The 16,516-nt window shown below is 45.7% G+C and overlaps 2 protein-coding genes across 3 annotated transcripts in view; one reads left to right on the forward strand and one right to left on the reverse strand.

Annotated features, from left to right (window-relative positions):
• Positions 1 to 58: 58 nt before the first annotated feature.
• Positions 59 to 9,226, reverse strand: npat (nuclear protein, ataxia-telangiectasia locus). The gene is given in 19 exon segments (XM_030380005.1): positions 59 to 966; positions 1,153 to 1,502; positions 1,505 to 1,874; positions 1,877 to 2,499; positions 2,749 to 2,848; positions 3,953 to 4,053; positions 4,555 to 5,868; positions 6,072 to 6,179; positions 6,273 to 6,369; positions 6,497 to 6,578; positions 6,697 to 6,788; positions 6,997 to 7,123; positions 7,255 to 7,336; positions 7,600 to 7,836; positions 7,976 to 8,016; positions 8,105 to 8,177; positions 8,521 to 8,581; positions 8,706 to 8,824; positions 9,013 to 9,226. Coding segments are annotated over 19 exon segments (4,095 nt in total). The 5' UTR covers positions 9,050 to 9,226; the 3' UTR covers positions 59 to 885.
• Positions 9,227 to 9,464: 238 nt separating this feature from the next.
• The window catches only part of atm (ATM serine/threonine kinase), a 35,485-nt gene continuing 28,433 nt past the window's right edge, over positions 9,465 to 16,516 (forward strand). For both annotated transcript variants that reach the window (XM_030380000.1, XM_030380001.1), the window contains exons 1-16: positions 9,465 to 9,637; positions 9,925 to 10,009; positions 10,205 to 10,326; positions 10,550 to 10,695; positions 10,937 to 11,101; positions 11,448 to 11,613; positions 12,221 to 12,459; positions 12,664 to 12,833; positions 13,077 to 13,249; positions 13,568 to 13,939; positions 14,321 to 14,506; positions 14,684 to 14,785; positions 14,952 to 15,186; positions 15,537 to 15,668; positions 16,098 to 16,223; positions 16,338 to 16,427. In XM_030380000.1, coding sequence (XP_030235860.1) covers positions 9,938 to 10,009; positions 10,205 to 10,326; positions 10,550 to 10,695; positions 10,937 to 11,101; positions 11,448 to 11,613; positions 12,221 to 12,459; positions 12,664 to 12,833; positions 13,077 to 13,249; positions 13,568 to 13,939; positions 14,321 to 14,506; positions 14,684 to 14,785; positions 14,952 to 15,186; positions 15,537 to 15,668; positions 16,098 to 16,223; positions 16,338 to 16,427 — 2,496 coding nt within the window. In that variant the 5' untranslated portion in view covers positions 9,465 to 9,637; positions 9,925 to 9,937. The remainder of the gene's footprint in view (positions 9,638 to 9,924; positions 10,010 to 10,204; positions 10,327 to 10,549; positions 10,696 to 10,936; positions 11,102 to 11,447; positions 11,614 to 12,220; positions 12,460 to 12,663; positions 12,834 to 13,076; positions 13,250 to 13,567; positions 13,940 to 14,320; positions 14,507 to 14,683; positions 14,786 to 14,951; positions 15,187 to 15,536; positions 15,669 to 16,097; positions 16,224 to 16,337; positions 16,428 to 16,516) is intronic.

Genomic DNA, 16,516 nt, shown 5'->3' on the forward strand with positions numbered 1-16,516 from the left:
TGTGACATTTGTACGCAAGCCACTGAAACACGGTTTGGTCCAATCAGAGGCTGCCAGATTTGCTAAACCGCCAGTTTTTATTCAATGCTTTTTGAGTATTATCAACGCAAGATTAAATTGTTCATTTATAAATACATTACAAGTCTGTTAAAAGTAACATTCTACAAGGAAATGCATTTAAATAATTGTCCAGTTTGTAGTTAATAACAGGTAATTTTGACAGTTTACATTTCTCACGTCAACGTAAACTTATGCCCTGACAAGACAGTTTTAAGGTTTTATTAAAGTAAACTCTAAATAATATTAGAACAAAGCTTGAGGAAGCAGTATGAACAGGACAATTATTTTGTAGCATATGATTCAAACCTTAATTTTCCTCCACAATTAGACAAATTGTACAAATATACCCATTTATGTATTTTTAATTTGTCCAAATAACTAGTCTTTACTCCTTTCAGAAATTAGAGCATGATGACATGTTAAGTTCCATTTTCTTACAATTCAGTTTGCTGTGAAGGAACGAACAAAACACACAAACACACAAATAAGTACTATAAATGAGGTCAAATATTGACCAAAACTATGTGTTCTGAATCAAATAATTCTGAACATTATAAAAAAAGTCATTGTAAAAGAGGGCCCAAGGCCATGGAAACAAACAATACAAATAAACACACTTGCAGCACAGTTACTGCCTGTTCACACAACCCAAGTCAGCCAGAGGAAAAATCCCGAACTGACAAAATATCCATTAGGCTTACAACGACTCTGGCAAGGCTAAAGAAACTGTAGGCTCTGGTAAAGCAGATGGCTCATCTATTCCTGGCTTGTAATCTTAGTAAGAGTTTATTTCCGGATGTCTGGGCTGGCGACAGGTGAAAGGGCTCACTCGTCGTAGTGAAGTAAAGACAGGAACTTATCCACATCCAAATCATCCGGGAATGTATCCACAGCTTTCTTCTGCTTCTGAAGAATAAGCAACATGAGTCAGAATTAAGATCATTATTTGAACAGGAATTTGATTTCCCACAGTGCTGACAATTTTGGGAAGATTGCTGATCATGGAACACACAAAGTATGTTTACATGAAAAGCCAATATTAAAATCTTTCAATAAGTGTCCCTAAAGTGTGGACATTTACAACCGTGTTACCTTTTCCTTCTTTTTGCTGCTTGATGAACCCTTGGGCTCATTCTTTCCTGCCACACTCGATGGCGTGGCTGTCCGCTTGCGTTTCTTGGCTTGCTTGGCCGAAGGGGGAGACATCTCCCCCACCTCATCCTGGCGCAGGCTGTCCTTCAGCGGGCTGCCTGTCCGGGCGATGGCGGTGCGCGACAGGATCATGAGTGTGTGAGCCGCCATGTTGATGCTGCTCTCGCTTCCGGCCTCGCTGGCCGGACTGCAGGTGGGGAGATCTGGCGTGCCGGGCGCGATCAGGCGCCTGGGTGTCCCCTCTCCATCTCTGAGCAGCCTCTGCCTGACTGGGGTCCTGATACCATCGTCGGTTCTTCTTCCCGCGAGCGACCTGCTCTGGGGCTGAGGGGAGTGTCTGCAGTGCCCGAAGTGGTCCTCTTGGCTGGCGTTGTGGGCGGGTTGAGTCCCTGGATATCCTGCAGCATCTCGGCAGCCTGCTTGCTCAGAGTGCTGGTCTTGCTCGGCTTGGGCGGGAGGGCGGCAGCCGGAAGGATGAGCAGCGCCGCTCTTCGCTCCACTTCCGGGTGGTGCTCGGCGCCGTCCCCCTGTGCCTTCTCATTCTCCTTGTTTGCCCTCACATTTGAAGGCTCTGGAGCGTTCTTCTTCTCCGGCTGCACCTCACGAGACTTTCCTGGACCCTTATCTGTGGGGTCTTTTCGGGGACCCCCCGTTACTATCCTTCCTGCTGCTAGTTTTTTGCGGAAGAATTAGAAGCAGACGACGTGGAGCCCTGAACATCATGCGAGTCGTTGGGCAGTGCTGGATTTCCTTTAGTACTGCTGCTCCGTCTCTTCTCTTTGGATTTCAACCGCTCTGATTCCGTCTCGTTCACCGGGTCCTGGCTCTGTGACATCAGCCATATAGTCTGGTCGGCAGCAGTAGTTGTGACTTGGCCCTTATGATCTTGCTTGCGAGGGGTCTTTTTTACATTTTCCCGCTGCTGCTGTGGCTGCGAATCCAGCTTATTCTCCGTCTCCTCAGATATGGCAAACTTGGCCTGTGCTTCAGTCGTACACCTGATTGTCGCTATCCTCCGTTTGGCCCTGTCTCCACCAAGGATAGCTGGCTTTAGTCTCTGAACCAGTTTCGGGCTAACCTTACCAGGCTGCTCGGCAGGGCATGAGGGGGAAGTGTTTGAGGTTGGTGGCAGTGGTGGCGGGGGTGGGGGTGGTGGAGGTGCCGATGGTACCCGAGCAGAATCAAATTGGAGGATCCTCTTATGACTGGGGCTCGTGCCGTCCGGTGCGTTCGGCGATTCAGCCTTTTCCGTGGGCTGGCCCTTAGACACCTTCTGTTCACCCGTTTCTATGAATAAAAAGGGAGAAAAGAGAATGAGATGCAAGTCATTATCCTCAATTTTCCCCTTCCACTGCTTCAGCGGGTTGGCTGCCGAGGAGCCGCTCCATTGGAGGGAGGAACCTTGACTTGTTTTGCATTTCTCTTTTTAGTTGGGTAGTAGATAGAGATGTCACTAGAGCGGAACAGAATTTCCACTGGTCTACTACAGTTTATCAGAACAACTTGATTACACTGCAGTGGTAAGATGGAACTTACTAGAGATGGTGGGTGGTTTAAGTGCTGCTTTGTGAGTAGGGGCCTTGGGTTTGGCAGGTTCAGGATGCTGCTTGGCCACTGGACTTGGTATGGCAACAAACTGAAAAGACAATGGCAGTGGGTTGAATAGCTGCTAATGGATATCATAATTACTAACTGCTTGCAACAGTTACAATTAGTGCTTTTTTTCTATCCTAAATATCCCTTGATTTCGTGCTGCTAGCCTTTTAGAGAGATCAGAGTGTTGAGAAGGACAGTATGAAGAGAGACCCGCAGTGGTAGGCCTATAGTAAAACACCAATAACCCAGGCTTTTATTTGTTTAAATCAATGAACTTTCGAACAAAACGCTCAGCAAAGATGGGAAATACTTTAACATTTATTATTTAAACAAGCATGAATATTCCTACCGTACGTAGGCCTATACACATTACCAGGCTATCGAATAACGCTTTCTCTCACACACACACACACACCACACACACACACACACACACACACACACACACACACACACACACACACACACACACACACACACACACACACACACACACACACACACTGTGGCGGAGTGGTAATCGAGAGAGTCAGGAGAAATTCCCGGTGGGCCGTTAACGTTTCGGGGATGTCGGCTGATTATTGTGGGGATAACAATATTGCGTTTATTAAAGCTGTGCCTCTGGGCCCGCAACCTCACACTCACTCAACAGACGCAACCAAGTCGAATTTGTTTAGAGGGGAGTAACTGAGCGGCCCCTCCCGAAGTGGTACAGCCCAGGTGGGCATTGAACTCCGATTGGTCAGAAAGACGTAAAAGCATTGACCTCTCGTGTAGGCTCGAACAGAGTGACACTCAAACACACACACACACACACACACACACACACACACACACACACACACACCACACACACACTTTTAAGGAGTTTTTCACATGCTCCGCATCCTTGCTTGCCCTAACAAGTTTGTGCGCCGTGCTTGTCGTTTTGTTTCCGGTGTAGCTAGATCTGGTATGGTGTTGTAGTTTTTCTAACCTGAGTTGTTGCTAGACAGCAGGTGAAAAAACGACAACGTTTGCCAAGCCAAAAGAGCGTTAATCGCGCGATAAAAAAATGAACGCCGTTAAAATTGGTTAATGTTAACGCCGTTAAACTGACAGCACTAGTAGTTACAATAGATGGAATATATTAAAGTAATTTTACCTGATTGGAGACCAACGGTAACTTTCCAACGTTAGTTTGCCCTATCATAGATAAGGGAACCATCATGGGCCGACCTGGTGACTGCAAGAAGAATGTAGATCCTGAAAAAGATAAAAGAACACACGCTCAATGACTGACCCGTCCACATTGAGGATCATTTACTTTAAACATGAAAATAGAAAGAACCTTAATCACAGCAAATGTGATTACCTACAGATTACCGTAATTTTCGGACTGTAAACCGTGCCTTTTTTCCCATTTTCCAATTCTGCGGCTTATATAACGGTGCGGCTAATCTATGGACTTTTACAGCTAACGACCACTAGGGGACCTCCTAAATCTATGCATTTTCAGCATATAGTCCACCAACTTTAACTCTATGGGCTCTATGACCGGTCCGCGCCCCCCCACCTTTAAGCAGCGGGCTCCAGTGCGGCTTATATATGTACACATCATTCAATTTAGCTGCTACGGCTTATACTCCAGTGCGCCTTATAGTGCGGAAAATACGGTATATGCATGATGTATTGTGCCGATATGACGACCACACCAGTTGAAACCACAATGTAGAACCCAGCTTTCAGAAAAACAGTCACACTCACCACTAGGGTAGCCCTGCGTGCGGGGCGGCGTAGCCACAGCATACTGGTTGGTAGGCAACGGCTGTCCCTGGGAGACTCCGGCGGGGAGCAACAGTGGTCTGGTCTGGGGATCCTGTGTGGCCCCGGGGTCGGTCACAATGAAGTAGCTGGCCCCTGGCAAGGCCGGGTTTGCAGCGTCCACAGGCAGCTGAATGATGTAGCTGGGCTGACCCTGTGAGGGTGAGGGTGCTAGCTGGGCCAGCCCACTGAGCGGCGGGGGGGCCTCGGTGAGCGCGGGCTGGAAGACCTCGGAGCTCTGGAGGCTGCTGACGGCCTGCATGATCTCCTCCTGGTTGGTCCGCGGTGTGCCTGGTGGGCCGACCGGGAACTTGGAAGGGGAATTAGCCGGGGAGGAGAGGAAAATGGTGGGTATTTTGTCCCCAGAAATACTGGAAATGGCCTGATTTAAGATATTGCTAGTCGGAGGGGGAGTCTCCATCTGGTCATCGCTGATGATTATTTTGAGGGAAACTATGTTATTGGGATCGGCCTCCCGCTTGTGTGGGTCGGTTTGGTTATTGATGTGTGGGCTAGGAAGAGCTGGGACTACAGAGGTGGAAATAGGTGTTGCTGAGGTCAGGGTGGGTGAGACGGAGCCTATGACAGAAGCTATGGGGGCTATGGCAGAGGCTATGGGAGGAGGTAGGGTAATACTTGGCGAAAGATTTTTGTTTGAATGCTGTGCTAATGGTGGCGCCATACTGAGCAGAGGACAAGGAACTGTAGAGGAACTGGAAGGTGCCTGTGCTTTATACACATCCTTGGAATTAGTCTTTTTTGAAGAACTTGGTGCTTTATCCTTCTGGATGAGAGTCACGTTGGAGGAAGACGTGGTTTCCAATGCAACAGATCCAATACTGCTGCTTGTTGAGTTTGTTACGGTTTGTGCATTAGGCAGGGAGGGGATCAGAGTGCAGCTGACCTTTCTGGCTAACTCCGCCGCAGCCTGAGAAGATGAGAGATCTGAAGGAGCGGCAGGGACCGTAAAAGCTTCATCGATGTCCATTGGTACGGCCACCTCAGAGACAGTGAGCGCAGCTTTCTTTTCTGTCCTCTTTGAATTTACCGCCACAGTTGAGGAGACTATTGGTTGCAGCAGCCTAGGAGTGTTTTTCACAAGTCGAGAGGTACTGCCTCTGTGGACAAGGACTGTTTTTTTTGTAGAGCAGGGAACAATGGACTTCCTGGTTTTCCTGGTCATTGGTTCCTGTGCCGTCTTGTCTGCCGATATGGCGGTTGCATCGGAAACAATTAAAACTCCTCCTGTTGCATTACCTATGGAATAATGTGGACGTAAAAGTCAACGTACATTCATCCATGCATTAAAAAACAGAATTTGCATGATGTTGTAAATTCTGATGGTTATTAAGAGTTTTTCACTTATTTTTTTGACATGGCTGAAATGTTACCTTAACTGCATGGTTGCAAGGTTGAACTACTCATACAATACGTATATCATATATCATAACACTTAATACCTGGGTTGACTTCAGTCATCAGAGGCCTGGTATCAGGTGCTGTGCCAGTTGCATTGTTGTCCTCAAGGCTAGTGCTCATGTCTTCAGTATCTAAACCTTTACCTTTATCTGCAAAACAAACAAAAGAATGAAACAAATACAAATATCTATACATTTGTATAAGCTTGTAGATTTGAGGCAAAGGCAGGGATAAGTGCTTACTGTAATCAAAGAGATCAAAGAGAGCCTGAAACGCTGGGTCTGACTCAGTCTGCTCCAATATGTCGTGGATGGCATCGTCGCTCATGTGGATTTCTCCCTGTACAGAGGTATACAACATACTTGAGATTCTATTCCCATATCAAGCGGTAACACCACGAGAAGGTTACATTTAGGATCCACTATATGTCAATTCATAGATTGAGAATAGCGCTGATGATCATCACCTGTAATCCAAGGATTTCATCTATAGATGGGTCTGGTTCCACTGTGCCACATGATGCCTTTGACGTCTGGGGGGTGGGGTCACTGTCGGTACAAACATCATATTTGCGTAGATTTAAAGCCAAAAACAAAAAGGAGAAACCTATGTGGGCAAAATGTAGTCCAACCAGAAATGTTTGTACGTGAACATGCGCAAATTTACCTTGCAAGGATTTTGTTTATGTTTTCAGCCAGCTTCTCTTGTAAAAACGTGTCAGATAATATTTTCTCCCGGGCGTTTTGGATCACAAGTTGCTGAAGACCGACACAGAACAGAAGTATTGCGTCAATATTTGCTAATATATGAACATGCAGCAGTAATATAAGGTTGCTCATTCTGAGTTTTCTCAGAGGACAACATAACACACTATAATAGAAATTCAGAGTTCCGGTGCCCTATCCTAAACTTAATACATTTGGTTCTCCATTCAAACCAAACTTATCATACAGGAGATTCACTCACTGGGAAGTTCTCGTTCACGACCTCGTCCGCCTGCTGTTCGGCCGCCGAGCCACCGACCGATGTGGAGGGTCTCCCAGTGGGCCCCGACCCACCACCTATACCCCCGCCTCTCCTCTTGGGGAAGTCCCTGCGATCAAGTGAACCCGTTTAGGGGTCAGGTGAGATGCTCTGGCATACTCCTTGAACATTGTCAATTCCATCAGCAAAACGTAGAATTAGTCGAATACAAATTATTTTAATCATTTTAACTATTCTTACCATTTTCTGCCCCCTCGAGAGACTGTGCTTGGGGCTAGTCTAGGTTCTGGGACTGGGATTGGGATTTGCATCGGTGAATCTCCTGTAATTCAGATAACACCATAAAAATGAATCAATGGAAATATCCCCCCTCCCCACCACTAGAGCAAAATATTTTAAGCACATCTGACAAACTTAACTAAAGGCTTGGGTGCTGTTCTCAACCATACACAACTCTTAACAGCGGTGTCAAAAAAGGTAGAGAAATACCAAGATAAACTTTTTCTTTTCAAAATATACACACTTTTTGGGCAGACAATTAAAAAGACAAAAGTCGACTAAACAACAGCCAGCTCAAACACTTACTGGACACACTGAGTATTCCACCATCTTGGATCTGTAGGTGGGTGCTGCTCAGGGAGACCACAGAAGTGGAGGGGCTAGGCAGGCTCTGGGTGTTGGTGATACTGTTGATCTGGGTGTTGGTCATGCTAGTGTTGATAGAGCCTCTGAATGGGGCTGTGGAGCAAAGCACGGTGCTGGCCGGGGTCATGGTCACAGACCGCTGTCTCGCCATGTTTGCCAAACCGGCCCGCGAGCGCACTGTGGACAACAGAGGCTAATCAAACGACAGTTTGGAGAAGCATTCAACCTTATCAGTTCAGATTCAGCTTTTCCCAATCTCAACTGAAAACAAAAAAGACACAGAAGGTAGCCGTCGGGGTAAATAAATACAACTTACCTCTTTGAAGTGCTGAAATAGCAGGAGAGTTTTGCAATGACCTGAGTTCAGAAAATACAATTATATAAATATAAAAATCCTACTTGAAGAGGTGATTGATCTTAATTTCAAAATTGTAAATGCACTTACTTGATTTGGTTTAGTGTAAAATCCAACTTTTTCCACAGAGAGGTCATCATGACAGGCACTTCGTGACTGGTCTCTGTGGGAGAATTTGACCAACAAGGATTGATTTTCATGGTGATTAGAGCTTGTTTGGAATCATGGCAAACTAAATATTTTACAAAACACAACATAATTGTGTGTGTCCACTGAATTAATGGCAACCCCATCACACTTACTATGTAAACAAATGGTCACTCAAAAGAGGATTCAAGACCCATGTGTAAATTATCACATAATACCATGGACATATATGAAATACACAGACTTAGGCAGATTATGACCAATACCTGGAGACTTGACACTGTTAAAATATATAAAAAGGTTAATTATATTAAATTAGCATAAACAACATAAGCATTATAAAAAGAATACACCTTTACCTTTTGCTTTAGCAGCCGCATACTCATTCAAGATGGTTGTTAAGTTCTTCCCACACAGAGACTGTAATAACAATTATAGATTATGGAAAAAGTCAGCCATCATCAAAACAAGACTTGAATGCATAGCGTTGCAAGACGTAAACAATTTGTTGCATCATTTCAAAATAATTCAACTGCCTACTTACAAATACACAAGCAGGAATAGCTCCATCCTCTGTGCTGTGCTCAGCATACTCCTTCAAATGAGGGCTTTCGTTTATGAATATTTGACTTGTAGATGACAAGCCTTCCCATTGCAGGTAGCCTAGGAGCACAGTCAACAATGAATTAGCACTATTATCACTGAGCTGGCAAGTACATGTCACAAACGGTTGTGGTTAGACCCAAAACATACATAGAGTCAAAGTAAACTCGGTGAATTGGTCGGCCTGTGTGAGAGAGGTTGAAACAAGGTCTCGACCTAGTCTAGAGCTTTGCTCGGACAGGACCTACCCAAAACAACCCTCGCTACGTCCGATGGAAGCAGCATGGTGCGATCAGAGATGTGGTGAATGCAATTGTTGAAGTTACATGTTCGTTAATAAAGATGAAGGGACTCTCTGATAGCGAAACCGCTGTAAAAATCCGATATTATGTTCTCCGCTACGGCCTATATCCAAAGCAGAGGTATTCAAAAGGCGGGGAATTGAGGACTCACAACCCGGAACATGAAATTACTTGAAGGGGGCATTCTGGGTATCGTAGTTCTGAACGTAAATGACCTAAGCCATATCTATGTGAATATGCTTTAATTTGTTTATACCATGGTTCAATCAAAGTAAATCTAAATACCGAAAGTATTTTACCATTGTATAATGATATGCAATATTGATAAGTGTGTGGTAACGTCGCAGCTAAACATTTCCGGATTGGCTCATGACCCGGAAATGATGTGTCCTCTTTGACAGTACTGGGGCGGGAGTTTCCTGCGTGTTGAGTTGGCCAGCGTTAACGTACAGCCCATACCTGCTGGTGCTGCTACTGCTGTGTCTTTATCTCAAGATTAAATGCATTTGTAGCGATTGACAGGATAGCAAAGCACTTTTTATACAGAAGAACATAATCGTATCCATCATAGGTAGGTGTACACATTGTATTGATACCTATGTGCCTGAAATAAAATGAGCTGCAAACGTAACGTCAACACAAACTTAACAATTTGCATGAGTTTTCAACCTGCAGTAATGATACAGGTCGTTTAGAAATGGTAGCCACAATTATACAATGTCACCAGTGTTATAAAGCCAGCATACCACAGTACTTGCCATTGGTAAGACTAATCATGTTATTATTCCCCTGTTTACATATACTGTCTGATCCAATGAATATCCTGCACATTGTTTTTAAATATTTTTTTCACACCAGGAAACGTGGTGCAATGAGCCTCGCTCTGCATGATCTCCTGGTCTGCTGTAAGGGGCTGGATAATGACAAAGCTACAGAGAGAAAGGTCAGATAATTTGCAGATCATTGCATTATTGCCCAAAATGTCAAGCTTTGTTTGTAACCTGAATATATTGTATGCCTCTGAATAATGTATTCCTTTAATATATGTTTTCTTTCTTATTTTATTATGCATTCCATAGTAATCTTTGTCACACTCGTTAATCCCTATGTTTCATTTTCTCTGTCTTATCCCCTACAGAAAGAAGCGGAGCGCTTCAGAAGGCTCCTCAAAGATCCAGAAACGGTGCAGGAGTTGGATCGCACCTCAGGACCTAAAGCCGCCAAAGGCTCAAAGCAACTCTCCTGGGATTCTGTTTTCAGGTAATTTCAAGATACGTTGTAACTGTGCTATTGTGTATGTTCAAAAAAATGAATGTCAATATTTGTAGTATATTTCTATTTTATAATACAAAATAAGCATGCACAATGTACAGGTAAATACAAAATAATTAAATGACCTTCATTGACCTTGATTTATGAACTGGAAAAACGCAGCTTAACCACTGTTGGTGAATGAGGCCCGCCCTTTTCTATGTGCCTCCAGGTTCTTGCAGCGCTACGTCCAGAAGGAAACGGAGCACCTCCAGTCAAGTAAAGCCACGGTTTCGGACACCACAATCGCAACACGGCTGAAGAAGATGGCCGAGATGTGTAGCTTGGTCAAATACTTTATTCGCTGTGCCAACAAACGTAAGAGGAAACGAGAGACCCCTTTTATTATTGTTATTTTAATAAAAGGATATCCATACAATTTTTGGACCCATTTTTTTTTAATTGAAAACGTAACTGTACTTATGAATCAAGTTTATTTGTGTATTTTACTTTTATTTAACCTTTATTTAACCAGGTGAAAATGAGTCTAAGGATAGCGGGAAGTTGGGTCTCTTCCTTAACATTTCTGATGTCATGTTTTCTACCTGTGTGTTTCCAGGTGGGCCACGGCTGCAGTTCAAGGAGCTGCTGAGGCATGTGATGGAGGTTCTGCAGAGTTCCTACAGCTGCTCAGCCTATGGAGAGGAGTACAGCAGCCTGCTGGTCAAGGACGTGCTCTCCGTCAGGAAGTACTGGTGTGATGTCACAACCCAGCAGTGGCAAAGTCAGTGGGCTATATTCACCACTGATTAATCTTGTAGCTAATGGTCAAATAAAGTACATTGTAATGCCTTTTTAAAGGAAAGTAGGCACATACAGGTGACTTTTCCAAGGTATCTTTCTTCTGTAGCTTTCTTTTGCTTTTGCTTTCACCAAATAATTGATTAAGGACATTATATATACAATCGTTGTAATATTTAATTCCATTTTAATTATAAATCAAATGTAATGTGTTTTTTAACAAATGGATTCTCTATGTGAAGAAGTGCTGTGAAATGATATTTCAATAGAATCCAAAGTTGTATTTGTCTTAGTTTTCTGTTTGTGTACATCTTCATACGTGTCCCTAGATCTCCTGGAGCTGTTCTGTGGGCTGTTCAACTCTTCCTCCACGGCCATCAACCGTGTTCTGGTGAGCCGGGTGATCAGCACGGTGGTGCAGGGCTGCTGCATACAGACTGACGGCCTCCACAGCACTCTCTTCAGATTCTTCTCCAAAGCACTGCTCAATGTCAGGTAACCTTGTTGCAAAAATAGTGCTCTAAATTTAACGAAACTGGAAACTAAAGTAGAACCATCCCCGGAAGGAAGGATCACTCTTTCTGCGTTCCTCCTCGAGGTTTCCTCCTTCATCATTTTGGATGTTTTTCCTTGCCCTTAAGTGGGCTTAGCGTTAGGAACGGTCATGTCATGTGGCCTGTGAAGCCCTTTTAGACTGTATTGACTCATTGGTTTGATTTTGAACACTGCTTACATGAAAGTGGCACATCAAGGTTAAGCATTTTAAGCACCTTCTTTGGATTATATTCGCCAAATCCAAATGGGCAGGGTAATGGGGTTATCACAGAGCCCACATTGTCAGAATCCCTGGTGTGAAGGTAGATTTAGGCTAATTGAATATGAGTCACCTTGCATATATAATGTGACTCTCAAAGAGTATATTGAGTCGTGATCTCTTTAAACAAGTTGATAATGTAATGACGTAACATTGTGGCCCCACTGCATTATTGTGTTGGCAGAAGAGTTTAACACATGTTGCCTGAGCATGACTAATCTAAACGAGAGAATGGTATTACATACCTTCCCCATGAGTCTGACCGAACCCCCCTTCCCCGCTCCTCAGGCAAGAGAAACACCTGCCCGTGGTTGAGCACCTGGTGTCCGCCCTCAACATCTTCCTGAGGTCGGCCGCCATGAACTGCCGGATGAGGGTGTGCGGCTTAGGGGAGGAGCTTCTGCCCTCCGTGCTCTACGTGTGGGCGGACATGAGGCCCAGCTCCGCCCTCAAAGACGAGATGGTGGATTTCTTCAACCTGCAGCTCTGCGTGCACCACCCCAATGGAGCCAAGACACCGGAGACGGGTACAGAACCCACCATCTGAAACCGTTAAGCATGTCGTACATTATGGACTTTTATTAATCAAAGAAGAATATGTGTTTGTTCCAGAAGGAAATAACACACTCGTCCTTTTGTATCGTGAAACCAGTGTACTAGCTTCAAAATCGATGCACATTGTTTGATTCACTTAAGCTTGTGTCTTGTTGGGGTAAAATCCTATGGTATAGGGGCTCATGCTGAGGACTGGAACAGGTGGCGCAGTCTTCTGTACAACCTGTACAACGAGCTGGTCTCGGAAATCAGCCATATAGGCAGCAGAGGGAAGTACATCAGTGGCACCCGACACATAGCTGTCAAAGACAACCTCATTGAGCTCACTGCGGACATTTGTCACCAGGTAATGGATGGCAGGATTCACAATTATTAACCAGTTGATCTATTTAATTGTGAAACACAGTTTTCCCATAATGGCTCGATAAGACTATAATTAAGTATTTGTGTGTGCAGCTTCTATTGAACATACCAATGTTCTTCGTGGACTTCATTCACTGAAGTTGTCTCTGTGGGACAGTGCTTTTTCTTTTTATAGCAGTTTAAGACAAAGACAATGAACTCGTTCCATTCGCTGTTGTTTCTCCAGCTGTTTACTGGAGACGTGGGCGTCCAGGTGCTGGAGGTGACCCAGCTGCCCGCCCGATCCAGGGCTGGTGCCACAGAGGGAACTCCCAGCAAGCGGCGTCGCATCGAGCTGGGCTGGGAGGTCCTCCGAGAACACCTTCAACCCCAGCACAGTGACTTTGACATCATACCATGGTGAGCAGCCCACTCCTTATGGCTGAGTACTAGAACAGAAATAACAATTTGAAAGAGTCCGTACAATTCTGCGTAGTATTGTATAAGCATTCACAACTGAAATCCAGGGACTTGCAGCGATTTAAGATGCATCTCATTGAGGGTTGGGAATCTCGCTCACGGATGCCGGCAAGTAGTCAGTGGACATCGGATAATCGAACCCAGGTCCTTGAGCCCGATAGGCCAAACCGCTACACCTGCACTAGCCCTACGAGCACACACCCCCCCCTCTGCATCACAGTTGCGTCGCACAACCTTGGTTCTTGTCCCCTGCACCAGGCTTCAGATCACCACGGTGCTGCTCTCCAAGTACCGGTCCACGGTGCCGGGTGGCGAGCTGGTCCCCCTGCTCTCTGTGCTGTGCCAGCTGCTGGGCGAGCAGCGCCGGGGCGAGAGGGGCGCCTACGTGCTGGGCTGCCTCAGGGAGCTGGCCCCCTGCCCGGCCGCCCACCCGGACCGAGCCCCGGAGTCCAGGGCGGAGCTGGACAGGCTGTGGGGCCGAGTGTGGACCCTGGCCCTGCGAGCGGTCGGCTCGCCGCAAAGCGAGGCCCTCAGCTTGGGCCTGCTGACGTCCATCATCCGGGCGGGGCTGATGTCTATGGATAGGGAGTCCTGGAAGCTGTTCTCTGGCATGGCGTGCAAACCCTCTCAGTGAGTCTTTTTGGTTTTGTTCACATGGTCTCAAACGCATATTATTTTAGTTTTGTCCATGGTTATATGTCTTTTATGATCGTCAACATAGTAGTTGATGCCATCTTACCACTGTTGGTGAAATAAAACCCTCATATAGAGAAAGCAAGCGTTACATCCCGTGTTTACATTATTGCACCAGCTGATTAAACTATTTAAAATATTGATCCTACAATTAGCCCTCCTATGGACTGAATCGAGAATCCATTTGGAAGCGGGAATCAAATCAGGAGCCCAAGAATCGAAATCAAATCGTGAGATACCGTTAGACTCATTCCCCTAACTCCATGAATGTGTCCCTAATGTTGCTGTCCTCCGCCTGCTGTTTCCTCGCCTGTCCAGGAGTGCAGCCGTCTGTCTGGCCCAGGCTCTGTTGAAGTGTGCCGTCCCCAAGCGTCTGGTGCGAGGCTCAGATGTGGATGGGTTCGGGTCCCAGAGTCTTAAGGAGGCTCTCGTTGGCTGGCTGCTGATGTCAGACCAGAGCGATGAGTCGGATGACAGTGTCAAGCCATACCCCATCATCTGCAGGTAGGAGCGGGTTTTAGCTTCATAGGTTGGACTACAGGGATACCCTGGTCCGAATGTCTGGGAATACGATTACAAAGTCTTCAAACTCTACAACGATTAACGCCAATACACTTCCATGACTCCAAACTTACGTTGTGAACCTTTACTTAGAGTGTCTTTATTTAACCTTTTTTACAGTGATTTCTCTCTCAACCTTATTGGAAACGTCCTGGTTTCCCTGACCCTGAAAGACACGAGGACAGGGCTCACCTGTCTGTTGGCCTCAGAAGGATTAGATAGGTAAGACAATTACAACTTTTGTGTTTTCAACATTCTAAATACGTTCCGTCTCGTCACAAATCCCGGATCTGAACTGGTTTTTAACGCTGATGTGGGCCTATTTTCCGATCTCCAATGAGAGGTTAAGTTAATGGCCGCTAACTTACCCTCTCTTCCTCCTTGAAAGGATCCTGACCCAAGAGCAGGCCTCCCCAGAACCCAAAGACCCCTCCCTGGTGGAGTTGGAGCGGCTGTACCAGCACTTCAGCCTGGAGGCCCCCACCGGGGTTAACTACCAGAGCGTGGCGGTGGCCTCTGCCGCCGCCCCCAGCCAGCTCCCCTTGGTCCCCAGCCTCAGGGACAGGCTGCAGCAGTCGCTGCTGGCCGTGGCCGACAACCTACTGAACTGCTACTCCCCCAACGTGAGTAGTGGCCGTTTGTAGTTGTTCGTAGGGCTGCTCGATTTTTTGAGTTATAAAACATTACATGATGCATTTATTCTGGATTCTCCAAAAAACACTTTGTAACTGAGAACTTTGAACTTTCGCCCTAATAGAATAACAACATTTTCAAATAGAGACTGTTCCGATCGAAAATAATGTAGAAAAATGATGTTTATATGCAACATTTAAGGAATAAGATAAATACAAATACAAATCGCGATCAAAAATCGATTAATTTCACGGCCCTAGTTGTTTTATCATTTGACTCTGATGATTGCGCCTGCAAACAATGTCCCTAACGCCCTTGAGTGGCCCCCGGTCTCTCCCAGTCCCCGACCACGGCTCCCGAGTGCCTGGTGCGCTGCCTGACCCTGCTGACAGGGGTCCTCGCTGGCTACGTCTCCACAGGGGCCCTGAGCCAGGAGGAGGCCTTCAAGTCCCCGCTATTCATTAAGGCCAAGGTACCGTATGGTGGCCCTCAGCTGGAAGAGAATGGCATGGTTAGGGGTTTGATCCCCACCGGGGCCCAGCCGTGATCAGCCTCAATAGTCTCACGGTATTGGGAGTTATATATTGTGTATATATTTCTCTGCCTCTTCAGCCATGGAATATGGTGATTTATTTGTTGTTAATGTCGCTTGCAAGCATGCCCAGATGTATTTTGCAGTATTTTATAGATCTGTGTTGAAGTGGATTGTGTAGGCATTTATGAGATATTAAGAAACATGGGTTGGGTCGTGTCACAATAATGCTCGGCAAGCTCATCTTGCGTGTGAAAGTCACAACAATTTCACCATGAAGATTCCCTTGATACTCAACTGAAAATCTTATCAAATTTGTCTTGTATATGATGATCCAAAAGTATTCAGTTCTCCAACTCATCTTTTCAGGCCTTGGCCCAGGAGGTCAGCGATTTTGTTTCAAGTGTGATGGTGAAGATGAAGGAGGAGGGAACTATGGCAGCGCTCAGGACTGTGATGAAGCTCTGCACTCTGTCGGCCAGCCCAGAGGCCCAGGTCAGACTGAGTTTACTCCTTAACTCGTTTTTTATTAGGCTGCAGAGCACCGTTTATATTCTTCAGAGTGGTCACTGGTCTATTTCCAAAAATACATTTGTCTCCATTCTGCAGGACCACATTTCCTCCATCTCCTTCCGACTTTTCACAAGCATCCTCCCTGCCAGACTCCTCACTGAACTGGCAGAGATCTGCAAGCTGTTGGTAAGTGACCACAACTACAGATCCATCTACCACGAAATAAACTCTGTGTCCTTGAGTCATTTGTGCAAAAATGTTCCCTCAGAGTTCCA

This window comes from Gadus morhua, chromosome 16, assembly GCF_902167405.1.
Source record: "Gadus morhua chromosome 16, gadMor3.0, whole genome shotgun sequence".
Taxonomy (NCBI): Eukaryota; Metazoa; Chordata; class Actinopteri; order Gadiformes; family Gadidae; genus Gadus; species Gadus morhua.